A 26016-nucleotide genomic window follows, 5' to 3' on the forward strand; every position below is an offset into this window, starting at 1 on the left:
TTGAATTCTCTGGGTATTCATTTCAATTATAGTTGCCAATTATAAGAATGCTACATGCATTTGTACTTACATATAGATCAAAATAGAAGATGGGATACAACACATTCAAAAAGACGTAGAATTCAACAGTACATTTTGACGTAGAATTCAACACTACATTTGAGCACAAGACAACAAGGATTAAATATGTAACTTCACTTCTGAACATGAAATACTTGTATAATCATCATTTCACAAATCAAATCACAAGTTGTGTCTTTTTTTTCGCCTAGCTTTTAGACAAACAATCAAACAAGAGCTTTTTTTTAAAATTGCAGAACGTATCAACAGGAATTTACATGTGCAAGAGTAATAAACTTGGATGCCACAAGAAAATTAATTTGGAGCCTACAGCACAAGCATTCTTCAAGCTATGATCAATTTATTTAAATTCATCATTTTCAATCTACTACAAACCACTAATATAATTGTAATTTTTCTTAAACATGGTATATCATACAATAACTCGAGATAGAGGTTGAAAGAATATTAATCTTCACTCTAAGCATAGGAAGAAGCAAATTACTAGATCTTTATGCAGCTACGGTCAAAAGACAACTTGTTTGAAGTTATGTGAGTTCAGTGACTCTTGTTTCTTATTCTTGGATGTTAAGTTAAATGGTTGGCTGAGGAAGAGGAGTTATAGCTAACTTCATGACAGCCAATCAAGTCTCTCTCTAATGGAGCCTATCCTATTAAAGAAAAATATTAAATTGGTAAAAACCCTAGTTTTCGATCTAAATTTGATGGCATAGATAACTAGTCCATATGGAGATATTATAACAACCATAGATGAGAGCTAATAAGTCAATGTGTTAAGGCAATGAGTCAATGCCTTGCTTCTCGAGAGAAAAAGTGGAGTTTCATGGCGAGGTTAGGCTAAAGAAATTATATTGTGCTTTATGAACATGGAAATTGAAGAGAAGCATCAAAATGGAGGTTCTAATGTCAGCAATGACAAGATTGCCAAGTAGTTGCTGCTATTGGCAATTTTGTCATTGTTGCTATCCTCTGGAAAGAGAAAGATGCAGTGATGGAGCATAGTGATGGATTCACCAACTGAATCTGAGGAAATTTGTCTAATCTCTCTCTGTCAATTAAGCCTGGAAGATTCTCCATGAGTAGTTTCAAATGTAGAACTAGAATAGGCCCTGATGATTTTATGGAAGTTCAATCAGCAACGGTCTACGGTCCTTGCATCAATCCTATAACTTTACTGTTTTTTGGAACTTATTAGGAATCTTCATGGTGGTTGTGCAGTTTCGAGTTGAACTTGAGAAAATGGTAGAGATGAATGGATGCTCATATCTTTTTTTGACTATTTATTTGTAGCGTCATGAAATAAAGTAGAAATGTTTGTGGCCATGTGGAGTTCATCATCTGGTTGTCATAAATTGAAGTTTTGTCAGTTAGCCTAGTTGTGCTTGCCATGATTGCCTAAAGGGTCTCTGGTTTTGCTTATCCATACAGAAACTAAATTTCCAGTAACTATACTGCCCATGAAAATATTTTTTGAAAGAGGTCTAGCATTTTTTATGAGATCGCCTAAACTAAACCTCCCATTATTTATTTACAAATTTCCAATTTGCATTCAATATTTACCAATAAGCTGAAACATTCTTTATATCTTTATCAAAATCTTTTAGATACCAATAGAAGCGGAGGGCACACACATGCCATAGTCTATATAAACAGTCAATGAAGAGGGGTTTGACACAACACCGGCAGAGTACAGTTCTATTCTAGTTCACAATCATCTCTCAATTTCTCGTAGGCATCTATCTTTGATAAGGAAGATATTCACAAGAAATTGGGGGAAATTTTAAAAATTTGCTATTTGAAAAAGCCCTTGCACTATCTATTGGTAATAAAAGGTTGTTTTACAAAATTAGATTAATGGCAATGGAAATTGAAATGACAAGCATTTCCCACAAAAAATATCAGACAAACCCAACTAAATGATATTGTAGTATTCAACTTGTTCATCAATTAACTGGAACAAAACATGCATCTTTCAGTGCAACAAAAAAAATCCAGAACATTTACTAAACTGCCAGTTTCCATCATTAAGTCTCACTAAACTCTTACATTGGAAACCAAAATCCTAGTACTTCATTGGTTTTTGTATTTAGTAGTTTGTCCAATGAACATATTTGCACTGAAAAATAAATAAAAATCTCCAGGAGGATGGCGGTAGGGATGGCAACCTGGATGGAGCTTCTCACAGATCTCAGTACATGGGCATAGAATACAATGAAAGAACTTGAGTCCAATTTGTTCTCCAGATTAGCGAGACATAAAATCCAAGGATTACTGTCTGTTTGTCTTGTATCCCAAAAAGAACTCACTCTGTAATTTGGATATTCTTCTTTACTTATCAGCTAGCTCAAGAAGTTCAAGTAACTTGTGAACTTAAAAACAGACAAGAATGGTAGCAGAACATAAATCAGTCTCAACCATTGAAAGTTCCCAATCCTTTTGTCAATTCTTCCATTCGCACGTTAATGATATTGTAGACCAGTCAGCAGACTTTCATTGGAGTTGCAGTCTGCTCCACCCAAAAGGCATGGAATAAAGAGGAAGGTTTAGACACCATTTAAACCTTGCACCTAAGCTGAAGGAATCAGATGTGATGTGGTGTGGCCCTCAATGCGCTATTTATTGGAACACCCTACCAAGAAAATACTACCAAGCTTATTTCAAATAACTAGTTCTTGAATATATGACTTAGCTTTAACCAATTTTCATTTAATATTAAGGTTTAACTGGTTGTTACTTCTTACAATAACACAGCTATCAAATTGCATACGAGACTTAAGAATACATAAAGCCTGTTAATACTCGAGCAAATAGAAATTAAATGCAAAACCCTCCAGCTGTATCTAAACACTTAATTATCAACACAAAGGGCCACAATCTCTCAGTTAGTGAAGCGATTACATTCCAAATTCCATTCCTCTAATGACAAATAAGATGATAGACAAAATCTTCTACTCCGAATATCTATTATGCAAATAACTTCCAGTAAGAATCTTTCTTCTAACAATACAAAAGGATTGCATGAGAGACGTAGACAGAGGATGAATGTAGAGCACTGAATTTCCAAAGCAACTATACATCTAGACCCCATCAATTTCAAAGTACTGAAAACAAAACTGTCCAGGCATAGCTGAACTCCTGTAAGTGAAGCTTTAATTCAGACATTTGTTACCATAAAGATGATTGAGACATCGAACTAAAGATTCTGTCCAGGTTATTTATTTGAGCTAATGCGAATAATTCTGTCCAGCTTATTTATTTGAGCTAATGCAAATGACTTTGTTCTACAATATCAGTAGGAAATTCTAAAGGAACCTGAAAATATTTGAATATAAATCTTTGCTGATTTCATCTAAGATACCAGTGCATCCAGGAAATCACCGGATGCTGGTTCTGGTGCTTTTGAATGCATGGATGCGTTTGGATGCTGCACAGGTGCTCACAGGAAGCTCGTCCAATGCCTGTGGATGCATGCCAGATGCCTTTGAGAGCATCCGGAGAGAATCCAGACAGCATCCGGTCGCATCTGGAGAGCATCCGGACTTTTTGTATATCAATGGTGAAGCATCAGTATTACTTTTATTTCAATTTGAACTATCAATGGTGAACTATCATGCTACGGAATGATTTATTTTTGTATATTTCTTGTATTTCTTTGCATACATAAATTATAGTATACATAAACATATATTTATATATGGATGCACCCAAACGCATCCAAAATCCCCGACAAAAAAAGCAAAATCACGCATCAGCACCCCATACCCTCATCAGCATCAGAACCAGCATCGGTAACTTAGGATTTCATATGAAATAAGTGTTTGTTAAACAAAACTTCTATAAACTGAGAGTAGGGAACAGCAAATTTAACAAAAGAAAATCAAAAGACTCTAAGCAACTTAGCAAGCTAATAAAAAGCATACCAAGTACTGTTGGACGAACTTAGTGGATAAGCATGTTTAAACATGTGAACAAAACCATGTCCTCTGGTGTCCAGGAAGAAGATCCAGAAAAATCTCTGACTTGCAGCTTCACAAGAAAACCAATTGACGTGTCTTTTGATTGATTTCATTAGCTATTCGATGTGCCGTAATTGCAATAGGACAGAAGTGAAGTGAAACTATGAGGCATAAATGATAGCTGCAGCCAATCTAAAAGCTCCATACTGGGGTTTAGCAGTAAGATTTAATAGAATTCGACAAGTTTTCACAGTGGATACTCTGCAAGTCATGAAATGCAAAATATTTAAGGTCCTTGTGTCATAACACCTGCAAAAGTTGGTTACACTGGGAGCAGTGGATTTCAATCTCAATCAGGAAGCTAGCTTGAGGTGGCTATGTCCTTAAAAAAAAGCAGAAAACAACGAGAGCAGAATCAACCTTAAAGTCGATAGAGCTAGGCTTTCGTACAAGTTTGGAATTGCTGGTACATTAGATAGAGTAAGATATGCTTCTCAGACCTGGTAGATATACAAAAGGAATTATGCAGTATCATCTACTAAATTAGATTATTTGTTGATCTTGATATAGTTGTGAGACTTATAAAAATTATTTGGATGAGATGTGACATCAATTTTCAATGGTAAGATGAGTCATTAAAGGGTTTCTCTCAAACTGACTCACTTGTAGACTTGTAGTTGATAATGATGAAGCATATGATGCAGCTATGACGGTTTCCAAAATAAGGCCAATAAAAAACCAAAATAATAAAAACACCCCAAAGATTTATTTTAAGATTCAAATTGTGGTTCGGTTTCTTCTGTGAAGTAAATTGTGGTTCCTTTTCTTCTGTGAAGTTGTACAGTAAAGTGTGGTTCCATTTCTTCTCTGAAGTTGTGAACTTTATTTAATTAGCGGAAAAACCCTGAATATTGATATTTAGTATAAAACTTTGTAAATAAAGTTGCAGGCGATTCGAAACCCAAATTGAACCTTGCAAGTTTTTTTGAAGTCCTCTTGCAAAGATCTTCACAGAAACCGATTAACAAACCAGGAATTCCAATTATCTGATGCTTCGGCCCCTAACAAAAATTTCTTTAATATCTCCCTCTCTACAAAATTGACTCTGACCTTCCTATTTCCAGGGCCGTTCAATTCTTACTCTTACATATATGCAACTCCATGTTCCAAATTCTAAACAAAGCCATGAAAACATTAGGGCTTGAAATTTGTTCGACAACACGATATCACAGTAAAAAAACAAGTCTGCAAATAACACTAACGCATACATCAAAACGACAATAGCATGCAATTTCTCCTAACTTAAAACCCCAACACTTAAAATCAAGAAATTTACAGACCACACACAGATTCGGGCGGAAAAAAAAAATTGGAAATACACAGAATTAAACAAACAATAGAAGACCAAAATTTGGGGAAACCCGGCCGCAATTGAATGAATAATTAAATGAAATAAGTATCTTAGCATTGAGTAATGCATCCACCTACAATTTCTTGCTCTTTGGATCAAAAACAACCTGTGGAGATCCCATATTACAGCGGATTGTATTTTACATATCATACATATTAAAGCAAATCAAAAACCAGGGTTGCAGCTAAAGCTTGTTCTGGCCATTAGAGATACGAAGCTTAACAGGAAGAGGGCGCCCAGTTCCAGAGCCGCCGCAACTTGAACAGGTCCGCATTCCCGTGCGGTCACATGTAGAACAACCTTGATCTCCATCGGACCAGCGCTTGCATATGCAAGGAACCCTCTTGGAGCCATTGCAGGTAGGGCATCTAGGCGCCGCTCCTCCCCTTACAAATGACTTGGGCTGCTCGTTCTCCATTAGGGCTTTGAATACCCAAGCTCCCACAATCATCCCGATTCCTGAGGCCACCTGTGAGGCCGCCATTACACCTGGAGCCATGTTAATCTTGATGATAAACAATCTGTTTCCTTTGTTCTAAGGTGAGGTCTTTCTGATATAGGAAATGAGTTTTCTGATCTGGGGTAAGATCCGATTGCTTAGATATTATACTGATTTGGTGAATGTGTGGTGTTACCGGCCGCCAGAGACGACCGTGTGATGATGAATATGGCGGAGCTAATTTGGCCACGTTGTCAAGGCTGGAAGCACTTATACAAACACAAACTATGTTTTCCTTCTTCAAAAAGAATGGAATAGAAGATTTTTAACGTCAACCACGTCAAGACAGTGTATGACAGAGATGACTCTTTCTTTTCAACATTTTTATAATAGTTAATTTTGGCTCTGATTTGATGAAGAATATTTCTAGCACCCACTTCTAACAAATTTTGTAAGCAAGTTGTTATTAGATAATTAGAGTAAATAATTTGCTAGTCTATAATATAGAATATAATATATTATAATCTTTCTTAAATTGTTATTTTATAATAATATAGAATAGTATATAGTATTAGTGTCTATTAAGATGGAGATTCTATATTGGAGAGTATAATTTTCTCAAAAAAGTCATATTGTGATATTATTTTAGGATTCAATTATGTACCTTTTTAACCAAATCAATTGGCGTATGCTTTATGAGTAGTGCGGTTCACATCATCTTTCGTGGGGATCAACATAATGCTAAACACTCAGTACATATAGGTGATGCTCAAGTAGTTGAAGCATTAGGTCTTTCCTCGAGGTCACCCATCCCTCTACAAAGCCAACCCAAGCGTGCTCAACCTTGGACTTTCCTCTAAGATCATGTGTACTTAGCTCATAGAGGTGATGCGCAAGCAAATGAAGCATTGGATCTTTCTTTGAGGTCACCCATCCCTCTATGAAGCCAACCCAAACGTGCTCGGCCTTGGAGTTTCCTCTAAGATCAAGTCTACTTAGCTTGCTACCTCATTTGAAAAACCTCATCATGGCACAATAGTATGATGATGTTATACATAATAATAACTATTAATTATCATAGTTTGGATGTGATTCCTAATACGTATGCACATCAATACTTTTGAATAATGATTAATTATAAGTAGGAGATAAACTATATAGTTCTTGAGTCAAACTCATTGACCCATTAACTACACAATTGAATCTCAATAGCACTATAACAATAATTAATTGTGGTTTATAATCTATGCATTGAGTAATCTATTTTTGGATGATTAGATGTATGACTGACAGTATATGTGTCTCCTCTCTTCTCACTATGCAAGAGTTATATGAGACACCTAGTACTCTTAGTGTGTAGGAGACTCTTGATTGATACAAGACTTATACACCTTGCCCTTGAAAATTTTGAACTGACAATGAGGTATCTCTAAGGAGTACAAGTTCTTAGCTTTATTACATTAGTTTATCTTTAAATATTAAGACTACAAACAAATTAAACAAGTGAGAAAAAAAAAATCACATAATCCAAGAGGTGAATAGCCTAAAATGGTTCAACTTTCCTATGGAATGAATTCTTAAATGCTTACAAAATTGAATTTCTTTACTAAATGTTAAACAAATTTAATTCAATTATAAATAACATAAAATACTTAGAAATTATCTTAGATTAAATGTTGTTTAAAGATGTGACAAATGTAAATAGACAAAATCTTTTGTAATAAAGAAGACAATAATAATATTTAGATGGAAAAGTTATGATGACTATTAGATGTTAATTGTTTAATGGTATATCAATATTATTAATGTTAAGTCGAATGTATGAGTGGATGATATTGGACAAGAATAGTTTTCAAAGATTTATTTGTCATTAGAATCCACTTTCCCTTTGTTGAATTATATTATTCTAACTATTTGAACTATATATCCTCCATAGAAATTGTATCCTTGCTTAGATGTATCTAAAATATATATAAATTGTTTCAATAAGACTAAATAAATCTAATAAAGTTATTAATAGTTTACATTTGAAGATGTTGTAAATAAGAAATATTTTTTGTAATTTAAATTAAAAATTATTAAATTTATATATTAAAAAAAAATTATTTTAATCCTAATTATGATAACACATTTAAATAGTAGTAAAAATGAATTGACCCATGTGATCACCCAAGTGGCAACAACCCCAAGTGGAGGGATATATTTTGTTTTTGTATAGTTGTCTTTAAAATGAAAAATAAATTAAAGGCCGCGTCAAAGATTGTCTTCTATTTGCGGCACGCCAACGCCAAGTATTGAAATGCGTACAATTTTCAACTAAGGAGAAGATTTTGCACGTGGCGTGTAGCATTTGCTATCATTGAAATGTATGAAGCACGTAATACCTATGAATCGCTCACTTCCTTGTCACTCAACTAAACAAACAATATTATATTGCAAAAACACCCAATTTTGGCATGAGTATTAATATAATATTATAATTAGAGACTTTATGGTAGTTGTAATGCTTATGTTTTACGGTGATCTAATAATAAGGTAGGACAAATTCTTTGAGTCAAATAACATTCAAATGTAGGTTTATTTGTTTAGTTAGACTTCAGCACCAAAAGATTTGATTTAGACCTAAAGTTATAAATCTAAGTATTTTTTAATTCATTTTTCATACATAAAATTCTTAATTGTGATTGGCTAGTCCTTAATTTCCTGGATTCTTTTAGGATTGGAAATAAGTGGAAAAAGGGCAGCCATAAATAAATGATTGTTTAAAGTTTACAGGAATGACAAGGAAATTCATTGCAGGTCCCATCAATTTTGTCACTATGTTTCATGTGTTTAATTATCATAATGTTTCATGTGTTTACTTAATATTTTAAAATTTTAATTTTAGAAAATAGTGTCATTAATAATCATTGTTAAAAAGTATAGAATTTAGTTAGCTAATATGCACGTTAACTTGCATATTATGATGTAAGTATTAATTTACTATATTTTAAATAATTTTCAATTTTTAAAACAGTTAGAAAATATTTTTTTAATTAGTTTTTTTAATACGATCAATAATCATTATTAATTATTAAATTTGGTTGTTTATAAAAATATATAATTGCTATTAATTTTTCCATTCTAATATATCAAAAAGTAAAATTACGTGATTATCATATATATACACGCTTTGATATAATATTGATATAATTTTATAAATAAAATCTATTTTTTAATTCAAGTGTTCTTAAAATCTAAAACTCTCAAATCTCTTCGAATAAAAATATAGTAATTCAAATGTAAAAATCAACCTAAAAATCTAAAATATGTTCTAATAACAAAAATCTAGAATTTATTAAATTGAATTAATAAAAATCTAAAATTGAATAAATTTTGAACAAAATATTTATTAGTAATTTTAGAAGTTCAAAAAAAGTTGAAATATTGATATTTAAGGAACAAATTAATCTATAAATTGCATTTAAGTTCTATATTTGTAAACAATGGCCAATCACAACAGTATTTTGTAAAACTAAGTCTTAAAATGTTAATTAAATTTTTAGGTTAAATTTGTTAAAATTTATAACTTCTCTTTTGACACAATAGACACAAAACATTGCAGATCTTTGATTATCACATCCATGTGTCACTCTCATTTTGAAATCGTCTACCACTAGATTTCCACATAAACATTTCAAGATGATCCCAAAAGGCAAGGACTCTAGCTAGTAAAGAGCTCTTGTTATTATTTTGTATGGAAGAGGTTTATTATTATTAGTTCCTCCAAAGAATTAATGTTTCTATTGGACCCCTCACTATTAATTTTTACACTAAAAAAATTGGCATTCTAAAGTTACAAATGATTTTTTTTTTTAAATGCATTTTTATATTGTAATTTCTAATTTCCTATTGGTTCATAGCATTTTTGTTGGGGTAAAATTATTTTTTTTAACTCAAAAATTAAACCCTGGAAGCTTCTTCACAATTCCCTCAATCAACACTACTAGAGGTCATCAATGATCAAAAGAGTTTGTGGAAGATGGACTATATATCTCGAAAAACTCATTGAAAACTGTAGGACCAGAAAAACGGGTAATTGCATAACATACTATGAGAAAATCACAAACTCAATCAACATACGTTAGCACCCACTAGTCTACCATGAAAGCCAAACTAATTAAGAAAGCAATAGAAACCCCCTGTTTCGTTTGCAGCTCCCATGTTCTTCTTTCTTCTCCAAATGCTTGTAGCTCCAATTCACCTATAGTGCACACAAGGTTGAAGCCAAAGCCTATGATATGGATAATGCCATGAGAATACTTGAAGTGTGATTTTATGTGAGAGAGAGAATGCAACATGCAAAGAAGTAGAGACTCAAAGATTCAAAGATTTGGACTTTCAAAACTTAAGCCTTTGGATTCTAAGGACTCAAGGACTTAAGCATTCTAATTCAAGGACCCAAAATGAGAGAAAGAGTGTTCATTTTATAATCAACACTCAAAGTGAGGGCATTGGATTTGTCACCCACAGACATGCGATGTGGCAAGAGATTCCTATGACGCATATGACAGAATATGCCAAAAGTAAGATTCTATGACACATGCAAGTCAAATTTGGAAGAGAATCTATGACGCGTCATAAGATTCCTCAACCCACTTAAAGCTAAGAATCTATGACGAATAAGCCAAATAGGGACATGTGTAAGAGGTAATAATAATTCCTATGACGCATATGACAGAATATGCCAAAAGTAAGATTCTATGACACACGAGAGTCAAATTTGGAAGAGAATCTATGACGCGTCATAAGATTCCTCAACCCACTTAAAGCCAAGAATCTATGACGAATAAGCCAAATAGGGACATGCGTAAGAGCTAATAATATTTGATTATGACAAATCTCAGCCAAGTGTCAAAGGAGAATCCACGAGGTGTCACATCCAAGTGTCATGATGATGAAATATTTTATGGAATATTTGAATTAAAAATCCTTTTATTCCACAAAATAAGAATTAGTAGAAAATGGATTTAATGATGGAAAATAGAATTTAGGAAATTGTAAATTTCCATGGTTTGTAGATAATGAATCAATTAATTAATATAATTAATTAATTGAGGATGATAATCAGGAAGAATAATTAGTGAGAATAATAGAATTAAATTATGGGTTATTTAATCCTATAGAGAAAATTAGTAGATGATTGGCCAAATTGATTAAATGAATGCGACCGTATCTTTTGATGAAAATGTGACGATGATGGATATCGAATAAGATGATGAAAAGGTAGACCAAAGCCATGGTCAAATTAATTGATAGATCAAAATTGATAACATGCCAAGGACACATGACATGAATTAATTGATATGTAACATTTAACCGACATTGTAAATGCTACAGGATTGAAATTGATTGATAAGGTTTGATCATAATAACACTGACGGACACTGTCAATATTATTAAAATGGTTGATGATGCCATGATCTGACATTGAAAGCCTCAACAACATCAAAGATTGAATGGCATGAATGATATTTTGACCTAGTACTGAGAGCCATGACAGTACTAAGGTCAGATTGATAAGATTGATAAGTTGATAGGTTTTCAAGGCACTGAAAGCCACAACAATGCCTAGGAGCAGACAAATGATGATTGATTTGGGATTTTTGATATGTTTTGGGTTGATTAGGACCGATTTCGAGTGATTTTGAGTTGATTTGGGGTGATTCCGAGTTGATTTGATATGATTTCGAGTTGATTTGATATGATTCTGAGTTGATATGAAATTGATACGAAAGGGCATACAAATGACAAAATATGGTCAATCTAGCCAAAAGATCGAGGTTAGTAGAATGAGAAAATGGGACAAATTAGTATGAAGAAGTGATGAGGTCGTAGATGCGAACCATTTTTGAGCGTCTACATTTTGCCCCTCTTTGATACAATGTGATTTAGAGCGTTGTATCAAAGAATAACTGATGAGAAAGCCACAACATGCCCCAGTAGGGATGATATATATGGGTGCCCCCTTGAGAAATTGACTAAGATAAGCATACGATAAGTCAATTTATCGACAACAAGAAGACAAAACCATAGCAACTAATGGAATGACCCGAAACTGTGCTTGCATGCCCAAAATGATGGAAAGATGTCATAACATGAGGGAAATCATCAAAAATGGTCGTATTTGGTCGAAGATGATGAGACAAATGTTAGACTGAGGTTGAACCAGGTGGAAAGCCACAAAAAGGTGATTGACAGTGTAGGATGATGCAAGAATGCATGAATGCAAGATGAAGATGATTTGGTGAATTAGAAGACATGATCATGGTGATGGAGAATGAGATGAAGAAGAAAGATGAGATGAGGAGATGTTAGTATGATGGAAAGACTTTTGCTTCTAGAAAGTGCACTATATGTCAAATGGAGCTTTATTTTGATATGGCAAATGGAATGCAACGCATCATGGCATAAAGGGCTAGAGCGCAAATGCAAGCCTTTTGCGTAAACAAGCATGATGCAAACAGAGAATGACCTTGTCCTTCCTAAGGCATATGTACATGCCCCAGACTCTCAAAGGTACATTGTAACAGACAAAAATAGAAAAAGATGACCATGAACCATCCTGGCCACTCTCATAGATCAATTTATATCATTGAGTAGCATAGGGACATGATCAAAGAAAAAAAAAAGCAAAAATAAATCTCTCACTAAACAGCGTGAGCCAATAGCTATTCTTGTCCATTATTACGTTCTTGTTAATGTTTTAGGTGTGTAGATAGTGTTCGACATGTTGATAATGTGATAGTTCTGGTTGTGGATTCAGTTGATAAGTTCATAGTGACTGGTTGGATTGATTGTTGGTTCATGTTGTACAGATATTGTGATTGTCTTGAAAGTGCAGAGCTTTGAGTTTTAGGCTGCAAAGTGCAAGTTTGAATGCAAAAGGGATGGTTATCCACAGTGAATATGTACAAGGTTTATTGCAAATTTTTGACTGAGTTTTGTGATTTTTAGGGTTTTGTGGATATTTGATTTTTTTGTGTGATTGATTTCTTTAGGTCATTTTACGATTTTTAGGGTTTATTCAGGACATTTTATGATTTTTAGGGATTTTTTCAGGATCGTATTTGAATTTTTAGGATTTTTTTCAGGACATTATGTGATTTTTTAGTGATTTTTTCAGGACATTTTATGATTTTTAGGGATTTTTTCAGGATCGTATAAGCATGTACAAGTGTTAGCTCCAATCCATTATGCGATAGATCCAATCGATAAAAAGCACTTAGGGGTATGCCCCCAGTTCAAATTCAAACTCATAAACCATGTAGGTAATATGTCCCCAGACAAGACGCAAATTATGTACGAAGGCCAATGACAGAGTGTGTGTGTGTGTAGACAGGTGATACTTAAGCAAGGTAACGAAGGACATTAACCAATTTGTGAGCCATGATAAGGAACCAAGGATGTCTTGCAATATGAAGGGTATGATCAAGGAATGATAGAGGGGAAAAGACCAGATGGAATCCTGATAGATGGAGGAGCAATAACTGATTACACATGGCGCCTGTTTGCCGGTTTTCACTTTTGGACGAAATTTTTCTCTTGACTCAAATTTTCGTGCCAAGATGCCTGTTTGCCAAGTTTTCATCAAGGCATCCTCTCTTCTTCTTTTTTTCATGACATTTTTCAATTTTTTTGGTATTTTTTCAGGACTTTTAGATAGAATCAAGTGTAGTACTTGCGAAGATGCATGTTGTTGATGGACATGGGAAATGGTTCACCTTCTGGAGTTGCAAGCTGATATACTCCAGATCCAAAAGATGCAGTAACTATATAAGGTCCTTCCCAATTTGGCTCAAATTTGCCTTGTTTTTCTCTGTGTTGTTGTGTCTTGTAATTCATCTTTAGGACCAGATCACCTACCTCAAAATGACGACCTCGGACTTTCTTGTTATAGCTCCATTTGAGTCGATTTTGGTAAGCTTGCAAGTGTGTCAAGTCAGCTCGTCTTCTTTCATCAAGCATTTCTAGCTCATGAAGCCTAGATATTCGGTAGTTTTCATCATCAACAACATCTTGTAGGGATACTCTTAATGATGGAATTTCAACTTCAATGGGAAGTATGGCCTCAGTGCCATAGACAAGAGAGTATGGTGTTGCACCAGTAGGAGCACGGACACTTGTTCGATATGCCAAAAGAGCTAGATTTAGCTGGAGGTGCCAGTCTCGGCCCGAATCATTGACGGTCTTTTGGAGAATCTTAATGATGGTCTTGTTAGATGCTTCTGCTTGGCCATTGCCTTGTGGATGGTAAATACTAGAATATCCATGGTATATGTTGTACTTCTCGCAAAGCTTGTCTACATCTTTGTTTTGAAATGGAGTACCATGGTCACTAATAATAGCCAAGGGGACTCCATACCGACATATGATATAGTTTAGAATAAACCTGGAGATCTGCTTGCCGGTAGTGAAGGTCAAGGGGACAGCTTCAACCCACTTGGTAAAATATTATGTTGCCGTGATAATGAACTTGTGACCATCAGAGGACGGAGGAGAAATAGCTCCGATGAGATCAAATGCCCATTATGAAAAGGGCCATGGTGATATGACTAGCTGCAATTCTTGTGTTGGTGCATGGATTAGATTTCTATGTATATGACACTTATGGCATGTTTTGGCAAAGTCATGGGCATCCTGTTCCATGGTGGGCCAATAATACCCAGCTCTGACAAGCTTCTTGGCTAGACTCAGACCATTGAAATGGCCTCCACATATACCTTCGTGAACCTCATGCAAGGCAGTTTCAGCTTCTTGCAAGCCAAGGCATTTGAGAAGGGTTTGGTCAAAAGATCTTTTGTAAAGGGTGTCATCGATGATGACATATCTAGCGGCTTGACGGATAAAGGCTCGTCGGTCATTTTTGGATAAGTTGAGTGGTAGAATTTGGGCATGTAGGTAATCATAAATGTCTTGATACCAAGGAGAGTTGGGACCAACAAGTTCACACACAAACTCAGATTGGGAGAGCTCGAATGCTGGAATCAAAAGTTACTCAACAAGGAATTCACAATGTTCCACGTTTTGAGGCATATCAATCATAGAAGCGATGGTAGCCATAGCATCAGCTTGCTTGTTGTGTATTCTTGGTAGCTGATGAAAAGATATAGTAACAAATTTAGACTTAAGGAAGTCTGCCATCTGCTTGTAGGGCACTAGTTTATCATCTTTGGTTTCATAGTCATCATTGACTTGGTGGATGACCAACTGGGAGTCACCAAAGACTTGTAAATGTTGAATGTTTCATTGGATAGCTATCTTGAGCCCTGTGATCAGTGCCTCATATTTTGCTATGTTATTTTTACAGTGAAATGCAATCCTATATGACTTGGGGATTATGTCTCCTTGAGGAGTGATAAACATAATGCCAGCTCCTGAACCAAAAAACAGGCTAAAAGCATAACATACTATGAGCAAATCACAAACTCAATAATCATACGTTAGCACCCACTAGTCTACCATGAAAGCCAAACTAAACAAAAGAAAGCAAACATAATCAAAAACTCCATTTTCCGTTTGTAGCTCCCATGTCCTTCTTTCTTCTCCAAATGATTGTAGCTCCAAAGTTGCCTATAATGCACACAAAATTGAAGCAAAAGCCTACGATAGTGATAATTCCATGAGAATACTTGAAGTGTGATTTTATGTGAGAGAGAGAATGCAAAATGCAAATTAGTAGAGACTCAAAAACTCAAAGATTCAAGGACTCAAGACTTAAGCATTCTGATCCGAAATGAGAGGAAGGGTGTCCATTTTATAATTTTCATGTAGGGTGAGAGCATTGGATTTGTCACCCACAGACATGTGATGTGGCAAGAGATTCCTATGACACATATGACAGAATATGCCAAATGTAAGATTCTATGACACATGAGAGTCAAATTTGGCTAAATGTGGAAGAGAATCTATGACACGTCATAAGATTTCTCAACCCACTTAAAGCCAAGAATCTATGACGAATAAGCCAAATAGGGACATGCGTAAGAGGTAATAATAATTCCTATGACGCATATGACAGAATATGCCAAAAGTGAGATTCTATGACACACGAAAGTCAAATTTGGAAGAGAATCTATGACACGTCATAAGATTCCTCAACCCACTTAAAGCCAAGAATCTATGACGAATAAGCCAAATAGGGACATGCATAAGAGATAAGAATATTTGATTATGACAAATCTCAGCCAAGTGTCAAAGGAGAATCCACGAGGTGTCACATCCAAGTGTCATGATGATGAAATTTTTATGGAATATTTGAATTAAAAATCCTTTTATTCCACAAAATAAGAATTAGTAGAAAATGGAATTAATGATGGAAAATAGAACTTAGGAAATTGTAAATTTCCATGGTTTGCAGATAAGGAATCAATTAATTAATTTAATTAATTAATTGAGGATGATAATCAGGAAGAATAATTAGTGAGAATAATAGAATTAAATTATGGGTTATTTAATCCTATAGAGAAAATTAGTAGATGATTGGCCAAATTGATTAAATGAATGCGACCGTATCTTTTGATGAAAATGTGACAATGATGGATATCGAATAAGATGATGAAAAGGTAGACCAAAGCCATGGTCAAATTAATTGATAGATCAAAATTGATAACATGCTAAGGACACATGACATGAATTAATTGATATGTAACATTTAACCGACATTGTAAATGCTACAGGATTGAAATTGATTGATAAGGTTTGATCATAATAACACTGACAGACACTGTCAATATTATTAAAATGGTTGATGATGCCATGATTTGACATTGAAAGCCTCAACAACGTCAAAGATTGAATGACATGAATGATATTTTGACCTAGTACTGAGAGCCATGACAGTACTAAGGTCAGATTGATAAGATTGATAAGTTGATAGGTTTCCAAGGCACTGAAAGCCACAACAATGCCTAGGAGCAGATAAATGATGATTGATTTGGGATGTTTGATATGTTTTGGGTTGATTAGGACCGATTTCGAGTGATTTTGAGTTGATTTGGGGTGATTTCGAGTTGATTTGATATGATTCTGAGTTGATTTGATATGATTCCGAGTTGATATGAAATTGATACGAAAGGGGATACAAATGACAAAATATGGTCAATATGGCCAAAAGATCGAAGTTAGTAGAATGAGAAAATGGGATAAATTAGTATGAAGAAGTGATGAGGTCATAGATGCGAACCATTTTTTATTAGGACCGATTTCGAGTGATTCCGAGTTGATTTGGGGTGATTCTGAGTTGATTTGATATGATTCCGAGTTGATTTGATATGATTCCGAGTTGATTTGATATGATGCTGAGTTGATATGAAATTGATGTGAAAGGGGATACAAATGAAAAAATATGGTCAATCTGGCCAAAAGATCGAAGTTAGTAGAATGAGAAAATGGGACAAGTTAGTATGAAGAAGTGATGAGATCATAGATGCGAACCATTTTTGAGCGTCTACAAAAACCTTCTCCAAGTCTGAATTGCATAACCTAGAGGCCCAAGACAGAATTTAACAAATTTCATTTGACAGTTGTCATTTATCCTCTATAAACCCATATGGTCCTTCTTCTCATGTAAGCCATTGTAGTGCTTCTCTAACATCAGAAGAAAGATATAGAGGTTTTTTCAGATATAGGGGATTGTTTTGGACAAGCAGAGGCAGGAGGAGGAGCATCTCATAAGAAGTCAATTTGAGGCCCTTCTTGAAATCCAATAGAGAATTTCTTTCCTCTATAAAACATGCAAAAAGGGGGGTGTGTGGGCTTTTTCATGCAATAAAAACTTGGACTCTATGACTCAAAACTGCACTGAGTACTTTAGGGGCTAATGTTATCCCTTCAAATATTAGGACAACTAGTGTATGGAGAGTCCAAATATTTTGTGATAATCAACAAAATAAAATCTACAAATTATTACCCGAAGACATTAAAAACATAATGGAATCCAAGGATGAATTTTTAAATACGTCTTATTTATTTATTGGTACAAAATATAGATTTGATCATTAATTTGTGGGATGCGTCTGGATGGAGCGGACTGTGCAATTTTTAAAAAACTTTGTCAACAAGTGTTGCATTGTGGTATTGCAATGAGATTAAAAGTCTTTCATAAGGGTTTTGTCATCTCAAATCATTAGCATCCTTCACATTAAGTGAATTCCATAAGCTAAAAGCCTATCATGTCAAATGCCTCACAAAAATTTCGTACTTCACGATTTTAAAGTAAATTCCTCACACTCATAGCCTCAGTATATTCCTTCACAATCATATAATTTTGTCAACTGCCTCACAGAAAATCCCGTACTTCACAATTTTAAAGTATATTCCTCACAGTCATATCATTTTGTCTCAAAATTTGCATTCTTCTCAATAGATTGACCTAGTAATATGCAACAAGAAACTTCTTCATTTTCCAATCATCTTTGCCCATGTCTTGATCTTTTCTTTTCCTCTTTTCTACCTCTCAGTTTGCAAATGATCCCACCAAAGTGAAGCATGACCCTTCAACTTGGTGACTGTTATCTTTACCTTCTTATTATTAGGGGTACTTTCATACTCAAAGAGCTTTTCCATTTCAAAGATCCAATTCAATACTACACTAGTCTCAAGTCTTCCATCATAGCAAGCAACTTCAATAACAAGTCTAGAGTTTGCACTAGACTTCAACATCTTCAAGTCTTGTTGCAATCTGCCTTAGCATATCCATTATAGCATTATCTACATTTCCTCTACCTCGATTCATCTTGACAATAGTTCCTGCAGGATCGTAACCTTGTACAAGTTATAGGTTAGATTCTAGATCTTTCACTCTACAACTAATCCAATTAAGGTTCTCTACGATCTCAAACTCACAAGGAAAGAAACCTTGCTCTATACCACCTAACGCAAGGCTAGTAAGGAAAAGGAAGGGAATCCAAACTCCTATCAACTTGCCAAGAGTACACGCGGAAGCAAACACATATTCAACAACAACAACCAGGAGATTTAATTGATTTATTAGACAACTCAGATAATAAAATATAAAATCAACTTAGCTGGTTGTGAGGCCTTCTGAGTTGCGACCATAAGGCCTTCCAGATTGCGGCTAGTACAAAAAAGTAGTAATCAGAGAGATAAAGGTTCACCTTCTTCATCTTCCATCTACTCTACTATTTTTCTCCTTCCTACCTAATATTTCTATCATGATGATACTTCTATAAAGCTAATCCAAATTCTTATATAGCCATCAAGACCACAAGTCATCCTATCAGGCATTTAATTACAAATAGGTCCTACCTTGAAGGACAAAATAAATTAAAAATCTATCAAATGATCAAAATAGAATCTGCACTCTTAAGGATAGGTCCACACTTGATCTAAAAGATGTTCGTTAATCACACAAGATGTCATGTCATCGTAGGAAATCATAGTGAATGAATTTCCATACTGTGTTGCATGAAACACACAATCACAAGCAAGCAGAGAAAGAGGCATGTAACTCAAAACACAACAAACATTGGATTTTGTGCACTTAGGGTAAGGATCACCTATGGGTCCATAATAAGATTCCAATTGTGCACAACTTGAAACCACAAGCAGCAACGGCTACTCCTTGAATCAAAAAACTATTATAGAAAACAAGCAATATTTTTTTGGTTGATGCAAGATTGCCCATTAACCCAAGATGGTTATACATTGGGAAGATTGTTCTTTTTAAAACAAATTATAAAATAAAGTAGTTTGTGAAAATCATATGCACATCTCCTTCTAACTTTTTCATTTGAGATGTCCATGTTAACAATTCACACACAATCTGATTCATGAGGTAATCAAGCAAAAGATAATGTATTAATTACAATTATGTAGCTTTCACAATCCATAAAGCATGAGATTCTAAAATGTCTAGATTCTGTAAAAAAAATTAATCGATTTTCAGAACAGTATGTAACTCAATTCGTCATCAGGATGACAATAGAGAGTTGAATGTTTAGATAAGAAACAGTCATAGAAGACAAAAATATGCATTAAGAATATTTTTGAAAAAGGAAAGAGAGCAAATAAAATTAATTAGAAAATTAAAAATTAAAAAGAAATCTCACAATCAAACATTACCTTTGGCATATGTGCATGTCATTTATGTAGATCATGGAGGACTTAAACATCACACACTATGATGCAATAGCATCCTTGGGTTGCGGGCAATCATGCAAGAACATCAAGCTTGGATTTTGTGGACCTTATGTTTTGTGTAATTTGGGTTATGTTTGAGGCATATTGATTGACCTTGTCCTATGAGTGCATAATGATTGGATGGATCATGCTGGAGTTAGAGCTCTTTCGGCGGCTTTTGGTAACATGTTCATTTTCCTAGGTGGACTTGGGAGATTGTTTCCATGAGCTTTGATCCATGGGAGTTGGCTTATGTGATCTTAGATCTAGATCGTTAGATGGCGTGTAGGCCTATGGTTAAGGTTGTTTAATGTTAGTTTACCTTATGAGTTAGTTATGCATTGTAAACTTGGGACTTGTCCTAAGTGTTATGTAATATGCCAAGTTGACTTATGATTTGAGTGTTTATTTAATATAACTTGACAGGTCGACCCAGGGCTTGGTTTAGCATAAGTAGAGGCTCTTGTGATGTTTAGATTCATTCATTTGTGATGGAGTGGAGCAAGCTTTGTTGAGAGAAGAAAAGTTGAGCAGAGCTAGTAGTAGAGTGTGGGCTTACGAAACAAGAAGATTTTTTTGTGGCTTGCGAGCTCAAGTTTAGATCTTTCTTGGGATTTCTATCAAATTGTTGTGTTGTTGCAGATCTGGACTAGCTAGGTGTTGTTTGGATCTTGTGAGATATTGCAAAATTGTTACTGTATTCTTCTTTTGTATTGGTCGTAACCTGTAAGGCCTTACAGCTGGGCATGTTGGATGCTAATTTGTCGATTCTATTATGAGAATATGTGTTGTAATTTATCTAAATCTCTATGCTATCGTTATATTTATGGTGTACAGTTGTTGATGGGGGCTAGGTCATCTCCTTTGGAGGAACATCTAGTCTTGTACTGCATCAAGTGGTATCAAAGCAAAGGTTTGATCTGGTTAAGGATTTGTTGCAGAGGGTTTATGAAGATCTTGGAAGATGCCTCCAAGAAGATTAGACCCTAGGGTGATTGCATATCTCTATGATTCATAGAATGTTAGATCAAATCTGAGATGGAGTTGATGAAGAATGATATAGTCGTTGAGATCATGAGAGCTATGGCTAGTGTACTGAGGAACATGGGTACAAAAGATGGTTATGGGGAAGTTGTTGAAGACTTTGAGGTTGCTAGATCTAATGGAGAAGACAGAGTCAATTGGATGGAGAGATCTATGGAAGACAAAACTAGTCAATTGGATAGATCTGAAGCTCAATTAAAACAGAAGTATAAGATGGATGTTTCTAATTTCTCAAGAACTTTGAATCACAAGGCCCTAATTGATTGGATTGGTGAATTAGAAGACTACTTTGAGTTAGAGGATATTGGGGACCCGTTCAAAGTGAGGTTAGCACAAAATAAGATGAAAGGACATACTTATTTATGGTGGAAAGAATTGCTTAGAGATGGAGAAGGGGAAGGTTAAATGAAGATTACTAGATGGAGATCAATGGTAACAAAAATAAAGGATAAGTTCATTCATGTTGATTATGAACTTGAGTTGTTTAAAATATTGTAGACTCTAAAACAGAAGGATATGGCTGTGAAGGATTACACCGAGGAGTTATATAAGTTAACAGTTCAATCTCGACATCAAGAGCTTTCTAAGTTTAAGGTGGCTAGATATATTAACAGTTTGAGATTCAATGTTCAGGATGAGATTGGTATACTAAAGATTGATTCAGTTGAGAATTCTTATCAGTGTTCTCTAATGGAAGAAGATAAGTTGAAGAGAAGACATCAAGATAACTCCTGAAGGCAGGAGAAGCATGAACACTTGGTGAAGGATAAACTAATTGCTGAAGATGAACCAAAACCTATTGAGTCAAGGAGAAGAATAGGTAGAGGTGCATTTTATGGTAATTATTTTAGATGTGGTAAGGACATAGATCTTATGACTATCTCAATGCTGACAAGAAGGTTGGAGATATAAGAGTTGTTGTGGTGAATGAGAATGAGGACGTGGTGAATGAGCCTAAGGTGGAGGATAACTTGTTGGTTCAATGAGTATTGTTTGGTAAAAAGGTGTTCGAACCTTGTCAAAGGAAGAATTTATTCAAGACTCATTGTATGTCTAAAGGTAAATGTTGGAATGTGATTGTGGATGGTGGTAGTATTTATAACCTAGTTGTTGAGGAGATGGTTCAGAAACTTAGTTTGAAGAGAGTGATACATCCTTGTCCTTGTGGGATCAGTTGGTTACAAAATGAACATGCTTTATAAGTAAGAAAGCAATGTCTTGTTACTTTTCAAAGTGGGTAGTATATATATCAAGGGTTGTGTCATATTGTGGACATGAGTAGTTGTCACATATTACTTAGTAGACCTTGGCAATATGATTGCAGGGAAGTGCATGATTGTGTCAAGAATGTGTTTACTATTGAGAAGGGTGGCAAGATGTTTTCGCTAATTCATTTACATAATGCAGAGCTCGCTAGGAAGAACTTGAGTTTTGTTAGGCAAGTTGAGTCGAAGGATTCTCAAAGGGTTAGAGATCGACATGGAAAAAATACTTGTGGCACACCAAAGGCAGATGTGAAGATGACAAGTACAAGAAAGGAGTTGTGGAAGTGGAATAAAGGCAAGGGTACACAAATTGATAATGTGGAGGACATGTATGTGAAGAACTAGTTCAGGGTTTGTGCGTTGAATCCTAGAAGATGTTCTTTCGGCTATTGAGAACATCTTTTCACACCTGGGGTGTCTAATGCAAGAGCATCTTGGGGTAGGAGGTAATCCTACAGGAGCATACAACTTAGATTTTCTGAACCTTATGTATAATGTGGTTAGGGTTATGTTCAAGGCATATTGGTGGACCTTTTCCTAGGAGTGCATAGTGATTGGATGGATCGTGTTGGAGCTAGAGCTCTTTTGGTAGATGTTAGTAATGTATTATTTTTCCTGCATAGACTTGGGAGATTGTTTTCACAAGCTTCAATCTGTGGGAGTTGGCTTATGTGATCTAGGATCTAGATTGTTTGGTGTGTACGCCTATGGATAAGGCAACTTAATTTTATTTTACCTTATGATTTAGTTATGTATTGTAAACTTGGGGCTTGTCCTAAGTGTTATGTAATCTGCTAGGCCAACTTGTGGCCTAAGTGTTTATTCAATATAACTTGCTATGTCAACCTATGGCTTGGTTTACTTTAAGTAGAGGGTATTTTTATGTTTAGAGTCATTAATTGATGATGGAATGGAGCATGAGATGTTGAGAGAAGCAAAGTTGAGCAGAGATAGTAGTAGAGTGTGCGCTTGGGAAACAAGAAGATTGCTTGGTGGCTTGCGAGCTCAAGTTTAGATCTTTCTTGGGATTTCTACCAAATTGATGCAATGTTGCAAATCTGGGCTAGCTAAGAGTTATTTGGATCTTGTGAGATCTTGCAAGATTATTATTGTATTCTTCTTTGTATTGGTCATAATCGAGAAGGCCTTACAAGTAGGCATGTTAGATGCTAATCTATTGATTCTATTATGATAATATGTGTTGTATTTGATTTGAATCTCTATTTTATTATTATACTTATGTTGTGTGGTTATTGTTGGGGGCTAGGTCATCTCCTTTGGAGGTACACTCAACCTTGTTCTGCATCACACTAAGGCTTGAGTCTTAGGTTAAAAGTGTTAATTGTCGAAGTTGACTTATTTTTGCAAGATTAATTTCTTCCTTAGTGTGTGATGCTTTAGGGTGGCCTGCAAATCATATATTAAAAATTGACTCGAGTGGTGGAAAAGGTTAGATGCCCATCGACGAGGCATTTTCTCAGTACCCATATCGTTTATAATTGGGCAAATCATAAAATTATATGTTGTATTTTTTTTTGATGTGTATGTAGATTACAGTTGTAATGGTGTTAAGATTATCCTATTACTAGGAAGGAAATAGCCATGTATTGCAATTTGGTTGAGTTGTGTGGCAATATTTATGTCCCAATTATTTATATTTCAAACCTCTCAAACAATTGTTAGCCCATATGATGTATCAATTTTTTTAAGTTTTACTTCAAACACAACAAAGAGGAACCTATATAATAACTATAACCAAATAATCAAATCCTTTAACTTTTAGATTATTAGTCATGAGCCATAAAATTAAATTGTAGATTATGCTATGTTTTTGTATCAAAGTTCTATAATTTTTATCAATTGCAAATTGAATTTATATTACAGCATTATAAAAATATTTTGAAGGTACATGATTCCTCATCCTTTGAATCTTCATCTCTAACCCTATCCTACTATTTACTTTCACTTCAAACTCACACCAAACCAATCTTCAACAATCGCACAATTATGTTAAAGAAATTGAAGTTGCACACTATATTGTGTCCCATAAGGCAGGGACTCTAGCTAGACAAGAGCTCTTGTATTTGTATGAGGTATGTTATGATATTGTTGGTTGGCTAATTACAAGTTATGAATTTATTTTGCATGAACTTAAACTATTAATTTTTCATGTTGATGGGCGAATTTGGGATAAGGAAACTAGAACTTGGAGCATTATAATCTTGACTAGGTATCAAGAGGTGTAACACAATTGCCAATAAAGAATAAAAATGCATGTTATTTGGAAGTATTTTATTTTTAATTAGAAGGAAAACATTATATGGGTAATTCCCCTTACAAGACCACAACCCAAGGGGTGTTCAATTGGGTGAGCCAATGAAGAAAGAACAAAACATCAGAGATAAGAAGAAAATATGAGACTTAAGAGAAAGGAAGGGTTTCCCTCCTAACAACAACATTAGAAATAAAATAGCTAAGGTTGATGACCACTCCTCACACTTATAAGAGTTTTGGGCCACTCTTCAATATATAGAACCAATAAATCACAATCATAAGCTCTGAGCATGTTAAAGAATAGCATACATTTCTAGGAACCCTCACTACATGTGTGATGTAAGTATGAAAATAATCAAGGTATATTAGTTCTATTAGTATCATCATATAGAAGGTGTAAACATAATAATCGTACCAAGGAACATCCACATTGTTATGCAAAGCATGTAACCAAATAACTTGTAATTATAACTCACACCATAAGCCTCCAAGGCCCTCCAATGTTCTCCACACCCAACAAAAGTAATAGATAAAGAACCTCCATGTCATCACCCAAAGTGTAAGTGACAACATATGAACAAAAACCAATGATCATTATAGCTTCAATCCATACCTCAAAATCAAGGTCATGTGAAAGAAAATGTCTAGGAAGATATCTAAGACCAAATAGAGAAATTTTAAATCATATGCATCTAGTACATGTCTTAAATGTAAATTGCCTCACATATGATTTCCTCCATAAGACCCCATAGCGAATAGCCATAACAAAACAAAACCCATTCATATGCCAAGATCAAGGACAACATATGTGTCATAACACCAAAATGGATAAGCCTCTCTAACCAAAAAAATCAAACTCAAAGAAGTCATTCCCACATGAAAAAAATAACACAATAAGCCATCTTCTAATATATTCATTGTGATATGATAAAATCAACTCTTATACACAAGGAGATAATCATGTTATTCATCCCTTAAAATTAGTACTCCAAACCAACCATCTATCTACAACACAAGATCCACATCTACAAAATATAAGCATAAGAAAACAAAATAGATGAAACAAAAAATGGGAAACACCTCTCAAGTAAGAAGTTGTCGATTAGATCAAGAGTATGGAATGAGAATGGTCGTCCAAAATATCCAAGTCATCATTACTCATCCAAGAAAAATATCATCGTAGGTTCATGTTTAAGTAATGTGCAACCAATGTGTAAGCTCCTTAGACTTCCTATTAAAATTTATCAAGAGTATTCATCTCAACACATCTCTTATCACAAGACAACTCAAATCCTCAAGTAAATCTCCAAGCATCTATGAGCACTTATAATAGATCAATCCATACTAAACTCCAAAATAAAACAT

The 26016-nt window shown here is 34.6% G+C and overlaps 1 protein-coding gene across 1 annotated transcript; it reads right to left on the minus strand.

The window, feature by feature from the left end:
• Positions 1-5447: 5447 nt before the first annotated feature.
• Positions 5448-6239, minus strand: LOC149567426 (chaperone protein dnaJ-like protein). The gene has a single exon (XM_089820611.1). The coding sequence runs from the start codon at positions 5945-5947 to the stop codon at positions 5633-5635; it is 315 nt and encodes a 104-aa protein (XP_089676737.1). The 5' UTR covers positions 5948-6239; the 3' UTR covers positions 5448-5632.
• Positions 6240-26016: the final 19777 nt, after the last annotated feature.

Source organism: Cupressus sempervirens, chromosome 3 (genome assembly GCF_028749045.1).
Source record: "Cupressus sempervirens isolate cs-2001-9-10 chromosome 3, ASM2874904v1, whole genome shotgun sequence".
Lineage (NCBI taxonomy): Eukaryota > Viridiplantae > Streptophyta > Pinopsida > Cupressales > Cupressaceae > Cupressus > Cupressus sempervirens.